Source organism: Aptenodytes patagonicus, chromosome 14 (genome assembly GCF_965638725.1).
Source record: "Aptenodytes patagonicus chromosome 14, bAptPat1.pri.cur, whole genome shotgun sequence".
In the NCBI taxonomy this organism is placed as follows: domain Eukaryota; kingdom Metazoa; phylum Chordata; class Aves; order Sphenisciformes; family Spheniscidae; genus Aptenodytes; species Aptenodytes patagonicus.
This window is the reverse complement of record NC_134962.1, coordinates 9522642-9534357: the sequence shown is the minus strand read 5'-3', so window position 1 is coordinate 9534357 and position 11716 is coordinate 9522642. Positions and strand designations below refer to the sequence as shown.

Genomic DNA, 11716 nt, shown 5'->3' with positions numbered 1-11716 from the left:
TACCCGAGGGGCAAATGCTGATCCCGCTCCTGCAGGATGCGACACGGGGGCTGCCCTGCGGGCTCCCCCTCCAGAGAGCTGGAAGAGAAACGCCGGTTGCATCAAACCACCCGGGAAATTCCCCAAATTTGACCAAGCCAACAGTCAAGGACTGCTCTGCACCGTCACTTCATGGTGCTCTGAAACCACCGCGTTTCCGAAGCAGGCTAAAAGGCATGCCGTGTGCCTCCCGGAGTCTGCCCTGCTGTTTGGGGGATCACAAGTTAATTAATAATTGGCTGGAATCACGTGCTCAAATTAGCGGTTCTTAATGAAAAAATGGCTCAGGAATTCGATGAGTCCTGGGCTCATATTTATATATATACACACACATCTCTCAAAACTTCTGGAAACTATAAATGGTAACGATTTGCTGCTGACACGGAAGAAGGTATTTATCTCGGGGGGGATTTTTCTGTTCTCTGTTAATTGGGTCATAAGCCAATTAAAAGGCAGTAGCTTGGGGTGCCTCAATTTGTTGGACCGGGCTGCGTTTAGACTGAGGGATGGGGACGTTCTGGCATCGAGGGATGCCGATGTTTTCATCAGACGTTTGTGAGGTTAGGCTGCTCTGATGCTAAGGGTTTTGCCAAGATCCTCTTAGGGTCACAGTGACCTTGATAACATTAGTACAGAAGTGATGTAAACGTGAATGAATTAACGTCAGTTCAGTAGGATACGGCACCTTTAAATGTCTTTTGAGATATGTGACCGTATGTCCCCATTATGAATGTGTAAATCAGAGGAACGATATAAACGGTTTTAGCTGAGGTACGGTTCTTGGGAGTGTTTCCCAAGATACTTTCAAGACCTGCTAGTCATCTTGTTTTGTCAAGGCACAAGGGCTGTCAGCATGAAAAAGGCAGCAAATGGGCAGCGAGGTTGGGCTTTGGATGGGTTATCAAATTCTCTTGGAAAATGGTTATTAGTTTTGCCTTGGCATTGGCTGGAAAAAAGCTGCATCCTTCTGTAATAACGTCCGTGTAGCTGCCTAAAGACAAACCTCGCAAAAGGAAAAAGGTGCTTTGAAGCCCCTTCTAATCTCACCTCAGTGTGACAAGACAAAAGACCGTCGAGGAGAGGGTTTGGTCCGTTCCTAGAGACGAACCCACGCTGGGGACACATCTGAAGAGTGTTCCTTTTCCTCTCTGTTGTTATCTGGGGGAGGAGGGAGAAACGGTAGGTTAGTTCACAGGCTGTGGTGAACCTCCAAGAGCTGGTACAGCCGCAGTACCACCGCATCCCAAGAAAGGGTGGAGCCATGAGGATTTAGCATTGCTGAGTGCAAAGGCTTTTAGAATCATAGAATAGTTTGGGTTGGAAGGGACCTCTAAAGGTCATCTAGTCCATTCTTCCTTATATCTAGTCTAAATCTACCCCCCTTTAGTTTAAAGCCATTCCCCCTTGTCCTGTCGCAACAGGCCCTGCTAAAAAGTCTGCCGCCATCTTTTTTATAAACCCCCTTTAAGTTCTGACAGGCTGCAATAAGGTCTCCCCGAAGCCTTCTCTTCTCTAGGCTGAACAACCCCAACTCTCTCAGCCTTTCTTCATAGGAGAGCTGTTCCATCCCTCTGATCACTTTCGTGGCCCTCTTCTGGACCTGCTCCAACAGGTCCGTGTCTTTCTTATGCTGAGGGCTCCAGAGCTGGACGCAGTGCTGCAGGGGGGGTCTCACCAGAGCAGAGCAGAGGGGCAGAGTCACCTCCCTCGACCTGCTGGCCACGCTGCTTTGGATGCAGCCCAGGACACGATTGGCCTTCTGGGCTGTGAGCACACATTGTCGGCTCATGTCCAGCTTTTCATCCACCAGTACTCCCAAGTCCTTCTCGGCAGGGCTGCTCTCAATCCCTTCATCCCCCAGCCTGTAGTGATAGCGGGGGTTGCCCCGACCCAGGTGCAGGACCCTGCACTTGGCCTTGTTAAACCTCATGAGGTTCACACAGGCCCACTTCTCAAGCTTGTCCAGGTCCCTCTGGATGGCATCCCGTCCCTCTGGTGTGTCGACCGCACCACTCAGCTTGGTGTCATCTGCAAACTTGCTGAGGGTGCGCTCGATCCCACTGTCTATGTCATTGATGAAGATATTAAACAGTACCGGTCCCAGTACGGACCCCTGTGGGACACCACTCGTCACCAACCTCCATCTGGACGTTGAGCCGTTGACCACTGCCCTCTGGATGCGATCATCCAACCAATTCCTCACCCACCGGACAGCCCACCCATCAGATCCATACCTCTCCAGTTTAGAGAGAAGGGTGTTGTGGGGGACCGTCTCAAAGGCCTTACAGAGGTCCAGACGGACAGCATCTGTAGCCCTTCCCGTGTCCACTGATGTAGTCACTCCATCATAGAAGGCCACTAGGTTGGTCAGGCAGGACTTGCCCTTGGTGAAGCCATGCTGGCTGTCTCGAATCACCTCCCTGTCCTCCATGTGCCTTAGCATAGCTTCCAGGAGGAAACACCACCTTAAAGGTGAAGCGAGGAGACAGAGGGCACGGGGGCTGCCTGCTGCCGGGCAGCGGGGGCGGGCCGCTCGCTCTCGTTCTGAGAGGCCTGCGGAGACACGGCCCCAGAAGACACAGCCTCGGCTGCACGGCAGGCACCTCACGTCGCCTCAAGAACTGCGAAAAGGACGGCCCGACACGGCTCTGGGGGTGCCCGTTCCCGCCAACGCCCCGGCCCCGCCCCGGCGCCGCTCGGCCCCGCCCCGGCCCCGCCGCGCGCCGCTAGGTGGCGCTCCAAGCCCGGTGACGGCGGCGCTGCCCCGGCGCAGGGCGCGGGCCGCGCGGGAGCGGCGAGGCTGTGCCCGGCGGCAGGCGGAGCGGGAGGGGGGGGGGGGCCGAGCCGCGGGGGTCTCCGAGACCCCGAGGAGCATGCCGCGAGCAAAACCCTGTGCCCTCCCGACACTGCCGTGCTTCGCGTCAGCCCCGCCCTGGCGAGCGGCCCCCGCCGGAGCCGCCCCGGGGACGGGGGACGGGGCAGAGGCACCCACGGGAAAACCTTCCACGCTTCCAGGTGCAGAGCCCGTTTGCTAATGAGGTATTAGAGACATCAGGCAAACAACGAGGTTTCGTGCGTTCCTCATTAAACTCATCACCTGATCCTTTACCGGCCTCCCGCCAACAGCGGCTGCCGCCCCAGCGGTGTGTTCAAGAGCAGTGGGGCCAGGAGGGAGGCCGGCCCCTCAGCTTAAACGATGGCAATGATTTCCGTTGGCACAGCCCTGGCTACTGTCTCACCCTGTTCACACCAGTCAGATCACCTCTAGTTTTCCACACGCTTCCCCCTTACACCTCCGTACCTGAGAGCTGCCCATCAAGACTGGCTCGTCGGTGCAGAGCAGCTTTCAGACTCATTTCTCTCGCCTGTCACCCTCACATGTGCAATTCTGGCCTCTTCCTGAGCCACAAGGCAGGAAGGGAGCAGAAACTGGCTGCAGCTCCCTTGCTGGACTCTCTCTGGCATGGGAAAGTGTCAGTGGGTGAGAGAGCTGGAATAGCCACTCCTGCGACTCCCGTCCAAAGCCATAAATGCAAAGATAGGGAGATGACAGGGACCAAGAAGCGAGGTGTGCGGAGGACGGTACGCTGTGGCTATCCCCACCTGGTAGCCAGTCCACCAAGGCCAGCTGCCAGATGACACACACCAGCCCAGGGGCTGTTCTTAGATGCCAGTACTCACAACCAACAAGTCCTAACTGATTCCCCGGCAGCCCCACTTTCCCCGTGGTGCTCGACACAAGAGGAGAGCAGATGAAAAATAAGTCATTGTACAGTCTAGGGCACAGACCTTTAATGCTTTTAATAAAGAAAAAAATCTTTTAATTCTTCACGGAAGCCCACTCTCCTGTCACTCTAAGGCTTCCCTTGGTTTTTGCTGCCCCTGGCAATACAAACCGTGGAGTTCCAGCTACCTGGCCTGCAGCCTGAGGACCTCTGAATAGTTCTTCTCCTTTAGAAATTTCCTAAATGAATTGCCAACTGCTTTTACTGGGATCTTTTGACACTTGGCAGGGTATCCTGGAAGGATAGGGTTCCTATTCCCTTGATGGATCTTTTGAAAGCTTGGATACCCCGGAAAAAAGCGTTAACCTGTGATCTGTAACAAATTCATCAAAGCAGGAGGCTACGATTACCTAGGAAATGTCAGACAACTATGGAGAACTTCTGGAAAATTAGTGGACAGCAGCTTCTCTGCCATTTTGTTTTGAATACAAGGAAACAGGCTACCCATAAAATACAAAGTCACTTCTTTCTTACAGTCCCCACTCAGAAAGAAAGCCCACGTCTTGCCAGCCAAATGGCTTCAACATGGACTTTCTCTGCAATGCAGGACTGGAGACTGTAGCTTCTGCTTTGTCACCGTTCCCTTCCACGGGCGTTTGTGTGCGCTCTGGCTCTCCCTTCCTTTTCTTTCTTTCGCTGAGCCACAGAGTGGGTGCTCTGACCTCCAATTTGCTCTGGAAAATTTTCAGTCTGGTAGGGGAAGGTATTTCGCTCATGTTGTCCCACCGGCTGGAGGCAGTGGTGCCAATCTCCAGGTGTCGTCTCTGCAGCACTCGGTAGGGCAAAGAGCAACATGTAGATAAAGCGGGGATTGAGCAACCCAGCACAGCAAAGGCCAAGCATGCTAGGTCAGAGGTGAGCAGAAAAATCAGCAGAAGACCAACAAATACCCGAGCATCACCATGTCACATGGGAACAAGGGGTGAGGGAGCACTTAGGGAGGGGGAAGACTCTGGTCTGTAACAAAAGAACCGAAGGAGGCCGGGAGACATGGCCTGCAACTGCCTGGGGAGCTCCCTGCCACTGGGGACTGCAAGGCAGAGTATCGCAGCTGCGATTTCAGAAGAGAGGAAAGCATGTGGCAATCGGGTTTTATGTTAAAATGAGGCAAAGTCTCGAGCCTGGTCTGAGAGGTGGGGGGAGACGGAAGGAAAGCCAACCTCTCTCCGAGTTGAGACATTCTCTCTGTCTGACATTTCATAAGTGCTGTTTTTCACAGCAGAGAAGGGCAAGTGGAAAGCAATAGATTGAAATCTGGCCTCTGCCAGGTACAACTTATGAGCTTGCTGTTGGCGTGAGATGTGGGGCTGTATAAAGAAGGACCTGGGGCTAGGAAGAAGAAAAAACAGAGCGCACAACATACACAGAAGTAAATTTCAATTTTACTTCTCTATTTTGCAGCCTTTATTGCAACATTGCTCCACTTAAGTCAGTCTTTCAGGCAAGGTCCCCTCCTACCCCCCAGAGACTTTCCCACACCACCTCTGTGCTCTCTCCCAGCCTGCCCGCGTGCATGGATACTGCTCTGGAACCCCTCACATTCTCCTCTTCAGCTCACCTGACTACAGCATCTTGTTCGCTGATGCAGCTGTCAACTTCTGACATTAACTTCTTTCCTCTTTGCCCCTCTTCTGCCCTTCTGTGTTGCTTTAGACCGCAGGCCTATGGGTGAGCAGCTGCGTTCACACAGGGTTTAGCGTAATGCAGCTCTGATCTTACTGATCTGCTAAGAGCTACTGCAAGGCAAGTAACACCAGACAAGTCTGCAGCAAGAAGCATGAGAAATTACAGCCAGCCTTTTTCTAGAGTATGATCCTCTGTCCACAGACCTCCTTATAAACACTTCAGTGTTTGAGCGGTCACCATTAAAGAGCATCTCCCCAAAGCTGGTGTCCTTCCAGGGACAGCTGCTGTAGACCTGGAGCACATGAACTGGAGAGCTTGCAAGAAATCCTGGAAAAGAAGACGATTTCCAGGAAGAAAATGCCTCTGCAATGCTTTATTGTAGGTCTGAGCCTGGAGCTGGAAAGTTGTGGCTTCTACAGTACAAAAGGGAAACTGGAGAGCAGGATTTAATTCATGACAGAAAGCAGCAGTGAGGATGAGATTCTTCCCTCCACCTTTTCACCGTTCTGGTATCCTTCTGTTACCCTCCCAGTATCTATATTGTTTCACACATGAATGTAGACAAATCTGGATTCTATTGCATCAGAATTTTTTTTTTCTGCTCAGAAATGTTGATGTTCTTACTAAGTAATTTGTGAGTTATGCTGTCTCCTTCCTCAGCTGACTAGTTTCAAAAAAAAGAAATCATGAAATCACGAGAAAGAAGGTGCTTTTCACAGAAGTGCTGCCTTTCTGCTGAAAATTGCTCTGTTGGGAGACATGCTGCAAGAAGGGCTGCTGCCCTCGGGTTTTTCACAGCGTGAGACCAGTGCCCAGATCCCTTCAGCAGGAATGTCTGCATCTCTTTTCCTATCTAAAGCATCTCTCTGAGGAGGTTTTCCAGGACGATTATTAGCAGCCTCTGCACATCTGGCCAGGCCAAGCCACGGCACTTGCAGGGACAGAGCTCGGTGTGCCCAGACCCCCACCCAATCCTCTGTGGTGCGAGCCTCGCTTTGCACCTGTTCCTATTTCAAAAACCCCATTTCTGGCCATGCATTTGTTACAACAAGTGCAGAAACAATTTAAAAGAGACCAGACTTAGCTCAAAACCTGCTTGCCAAATGCTAGGGTTTTGGGTAAGTGGTTAGTCCCGCCAACAAGGTTCCCATGAGAAGCTGAGAACGGACGTCGGCTCCGTGAGAGTGGATGTTGGGATCTGAGGTGAGCTGGAGGAAGTTTAAAGAGATCCAGGTACAGCAGGGAGGTGAGGGGGGAGAAGGGAAGGAGGGGACAAGCTGGGCATCCAACCTCAATTACCACCCCGACTGACGTGTGATCCCGGTGACTACGGGATTACTCAGCACTGGCCTGGAAAGGAGGTGTGGGCCACACCATCCCTGATATAATCTGTTTCACATGACAGTTGCACAGATGTTCTATTTTGTTAGGGACGATCAGCCTGGGCAGAGTACAACTTTCTGCTGCAGAGCAGCAGAGATCAGGGCAGAAATTTGAAGAGGGCAAATTTAGATCTCTGAAAATATCTTGAAAAATTGCCCAGGAAATTTACCAACCAGTTTTAACGTTCAATTGTAGCCAACGGCTGTGGCCAGCTGGAGACCTGTCGGGCTAATGCCAAGAAAGACCAACCATGCATTTCAGCAGGCCACCATGGCAGGAGACCTTCTGCTTGTGAGTCCCTGAGATGTTTTGGAGGTGGGAAGCACATGAGACCGATTTTCAAGAGTTCAGTTGCAAGGGCCAGTTAGGGCAGCCACTGGATGTAACTGCCAGATCAGAATGCAGGATAAAGATGCAGAATGAGGGAGTAAACAGCCAGAAGAACAAGCCCTGGCTCACTGCAACTTGCCAGTATTTGCACCCAATATAGATGTTTGTATTTATGAAGGTATGGGCTCCAACTACAACCTCCAGACCCAGCTCTCTGGCCAGGCCCAGCTCCAATTTAATCTCTGGTGCATTCACCAAAGATTAACTTGGTAGATAAAGATGGAACTAGAAATATTTGAAGCCTGAAAACCTGTTAGGGTACTTTTGTTATGGAAAGAAAAAACCCTTTTAAATTGTTAAAAGAAAAAGCAAACGAAAAAAATAAAAGAAAGAAAAAGTCCGATGATCCACTGACTGATTCTTGAATTCTTCCTCTTTTCGAAGTTCTGAGGTTTGAACATTATGAACAGTTGACTGAATCGTATAATGCAATACCTGTTCCTCTGGCTTAACGTTACAATATTTCCCACACCGCAGGATTGCTTCACATTATTCTAAGAGGCAGTGTCATTTTCCCTGCAGTGCTAGGTCTTCTTTACTGAGGTGAAGGACACTCCTACTTCCTTTAATTATATGTTTTGTTTTAAATTAATGTCCTTTATTCTGGGGATGAATCACCAGCTTGTAGACAGGTAAATGTGGGAGTAAGAGAGTGAAAATATAAGTTTGATTCCCAAGGTGGGTGTCTTTAATTAAAACGGACATCGCGATTCAGTCTTCCTTCCCAAACTTACCCCGCGATTCTAAAAGCATTTGGATTCCATGTTTCTACGCACGTATCTCACTTTCCTTCTGAATCGCGCTACATACGGTCCCCTTTGGTTTCAGCGCGCGGATTCCCTATCCCCTGTGTACCCTGACAGTTGCACCATATCATGTAAAGTAAACACACCAAGACAAACTTTAAGGCCATCATCCCTGCATGAAGAGATGGGGAGGGGAGCTCTGGGTTTGCTCGGCTCTGGCTGCCTGCAGCCGCGAGAAGGAAGCCTGGAGCAGCGCCGTGCCCTGCTCCAACTCCGCTCGGCTCTCCGCTCGCCGCTGTAAAGCGGCTCGGTGCACGTCCGTACGGACAGTTCTGCCTGCCAGTGGGATTCACTTAGTCAAGCACTGGACGGAGAATAACGGGATCCGTCTTCTGTTTGCAGCTTTCCCCCCGCCTCGGCAAAAGGACTCGGAAAAAATCCCTCCTGCCTTCATTTCCCCGAGAGTAAAACGGGACCCAGGCGGGATTTGCGCCCGCCTGCACCGTCAGCCCCGAGCACCAAGCCCCGCTCTCAGGCGCGAAAGACGGAGCCCACGCTGGCACGGAGGCAGCAGCGGCGTCCCGGCACACGCGTGTCCCCGCGGCCCCTCCGGGGCTGCGCGGTGCCCGCTGCCGCCCCCGCCGGACCTCACCACGGCAAGCCCCGATCCTCCCCTCACCTGCGGGGCCCTGCAGCCCGCTCCCCTCCCTCCCTCCCTCCCCAGCAAAGCCCCGTTTTTATTGCGGCCGGCTCGGCGGGGCACCGCACCGGCACACCCGCCCCGGGTGCCTCCTCCGGGGCCGGGGCCAGCAGTTACCGAGCGTGCAGCGTGGCAGGCGGCCAGGCGGTGACGCGCCTGTTGCTATGGGATCCACCGCCCCTATAAATAACTGAGGAAAGGAACTTTCCTAAGTCAGAGACTTTAGGACACGGGACCCAGAACCAGATGGTCCGGAGGAGACGCGCCAGCTCCCGCCGCAGCACCCGGAGCGGTGAAGCCCCGCCGCGCCGCAGGAACTGATCCAGCCCAGGTGGGCAGCGCAGCCGGGGGCCGTGCCCAGCGCCAGAGACTGAGGCAGGGTCTGGAGCCCCCCCACCCCGACGGCGGCAGCTTGATCCTCTGCCGGGGGGGCCCCCCCTGCGTCGTCTTCTCCTCCCCGCATCCCCCTTTGCTTTCATGCAACGCCTGGTGGCCTGGGACGCAGCATGCCTCCCCATCCAGCCGCCCGCCTTTAAATCCATGGAAGTGGCTAATTTCTATTACGAGGCGGACTGTCTGGCTGCTCTCAACAAGCTGCACCCGCGGGCGGCCGGGGGCCGCTCCATGACCGAGCTCACCGTAGGGGACCACGAGAGAGCCATCGACTTCAGCCCCTACCTGGACCCCTTAGCATCCCAGCAGCCGGCGCAGCCGCCTCCTCCCGCAGCAGCAGCAGGGGGCAACTTTGAGCCTCCCTGCAGCAGCGGCGGCGGCCAAGATTTCCTTTCCGATCTCTTCGCCGAGGACTATAAAGGCAGCGGCGGGAGCAAGAAGCCCGACTACACCTACATCAGCCTCGCCCGGCACAGCCACCCCTGCGCCAGCCAGAGCCACAAGCCGGGGGGGCTGCCGGGCTGCTTCCCGCCCCAGATCGTGGAAACCAAAGTGGAGCCGGTCTTCGAGACCCTGGACTCTTGCAAAGGGCCCCGTAAGGAAGAAGGGGGAGCCGGGCCGGGACCGGGGGGCATGTCCTCACCCTACGGCAGCACCGTGCGCTCCTACCTGGGTTACCAGTCGGTGCCGAGCGGCAGCAGCGGGAACCTGTCCACCTCGTCCTCCTCCAGCCCCCCCGGCACCCCCAACCCCTCCGAGTCCTCCAAGTCCGCCGCCAGCGGCGGGGGCTACTCCGCCCCCCCGGCGGGCAAGAACAAGCCCAAGAAGTGCGTGGACAAGCACAGCGACGAGTACAAGCTCCGCCGGGAGAGGAACAACATCGCGGTGCGCAAGAGCCGCGACAAAGCGAAAATGCGCAACCTGGAGACGCAGCACAAAGTCTTGGAACTGACGGCCGAGAACGAGCGGCTGCAGAAGAAGGTGGAGCAGCTCTCCCGGGAGCTGAGCACCCTCAGGAACTTGTTCAAACAGCTGCCCGAGCCCCTGCTCGCCTCCTCGCCTCGCTGCTGACCCCCGGCCGGGCCGCGGGGCGAGCGGAGCCGCCGGCTCCCTGCCCTGCTCTGCGCTCCTCTCGGGCCGGGGCGAGGGGGGAGCCCGGGGGGCGGGTGGGTTGGTTGGTTGGTTGGTTTGGTTTTTATTTTTTTTTTTTTTGGTCGGTTTTGTTTTGGTTTTGTTTTTTTTTTTTTTTGGTCTTTATTTACATGTTGGCGGAAGGCCCCGCCGCGGCGCGGGGACCTCACCGGGGGCTGTCAGCGGGGCCGGCGCGGTGGGGCCGGCGCGGTGGGGCCGGGGGTCCCGGCCCCGGCCCCGGCCCCGGGCGGGCTCTGCAGGCTGCTGGGCGCTGGGGTTATTTAAAAGAGCGAGAGGAGAGCAAGGGCAAAGTGATGCAATCCTTTAAGCATGGCTGGGAATGCTGTGTACATGATGCAATCTCGTGTAACTGTCAGTCATGAATTGAGTAATCTGTTAAAGATGTTCCTACAGTTTTTTTTATTATAAAGAATAATCTATTTCTATAAGAAAATACATATGTATATTTTGGGATCTATGCATTCTTGCTACATTTGAAGCATTAATGAACAATTTTAATAAACTTTATGACTAGGTTAAAAAAATAGCTTGTTTTATTTTGAAGGCACGTTTAAAGGTAGATTAAACGCAGGGTTGAAATTCTAGCTGAATCTGGCTCACCGCTGTGATCAGGGATCAGGATTTTTGTTGGTCTTTCGACTTTCTCTGTGACTCAGAGAAAGGAAAACAAAACAAAACAGAACAAAAAACCAACAACCCCAAGAGAAACCCAGCAAAGAGCAGAGCTGGAAGCTTTAGCCAGTTCTTGTTGCCTCATTTTATTTCCTCTCATCACTTGCTTTAGGTGCCACTGGGGTGTTGTTTGGGGAGGAGGTGTTTGTGTTGGGGTTTTTTTTGCACTTCTTGCTGTTCCGAACGTGTAGAGCGAGATGTGCTATCCAAACCATGACCAATCTTTGGCAAAGGAACACCAAGTCTGAAGTGGGAGGGAGGAAGAAAAAGTAAGGGAGGACGCTTAAAAGTTGGTTGTTTTTTTTTCCTTTACAGAGTTTCTATTCTCTAGGTTATGATTCAGCATTTCTTATGTTTGTAGTTTACAGGAATAAACATGAGAAAGTAGCATTTCTGTTGGATGTCGGTAATTTCGGTCGTTGCTCAGGAAGCTCTCATGAAACCCGGCCAGGTGAGAGGCATATGAACAACTCCCTTATCTGTTCTCTTGAGACGTGTTTCTAAAACCTGTAGATAAGAGTTTCTCTGTGGAGAGGTGTTTGTTTCTGTGTGCATGCGTGTTTGTTGGGGGCAAGCGACAGAGAAGGGGGGGGGGGGGGGTTTGCAGAGGAGGAAGAAGCTTGTAGCAGGCCATAACTTTGTTTTAGAGAGAACTAAGGCTCTGTCTGCCGATGGAACAAGCCAGCCTTGCCAGGGCTCCCAGGCTGTGTTACTTCCCCCACCGTATGCTGCTGTGTCAAGGTCTGTAAGAAGTTAACAGTCTCAAGCTGGTTACGTGGAGGGAGTTGGGCAAATGATCGGGTCTTACTCAGCATTTTCCATTTTCCTGT

At 53.3% G+C, this 11716-nt stretch overlaps 1 protein-coding gene across 1 annotated transcript; it reads left to right on the top strand.

The window, feature by feature from the left end:
• The first annotated feature begins 8909 nt into the window (after positions 1-8909).
• Positions 8910-11273, top strand: CEBPB (CCAAT enhancer binding protein beta). The gene has a single exon (XM_076351674.1). It carries the CDS (start codon positions 9147-9149, stop codon positions 10131-10133), a length of 987 nt encoding a protein of 328 aa, XP_076207789.1. The 5' UTR covers positions 8910-9146; the 3' UTR covers positions 10134-11273.
• Positions 11274-11716: the final 443 nt, after the last annotated feature.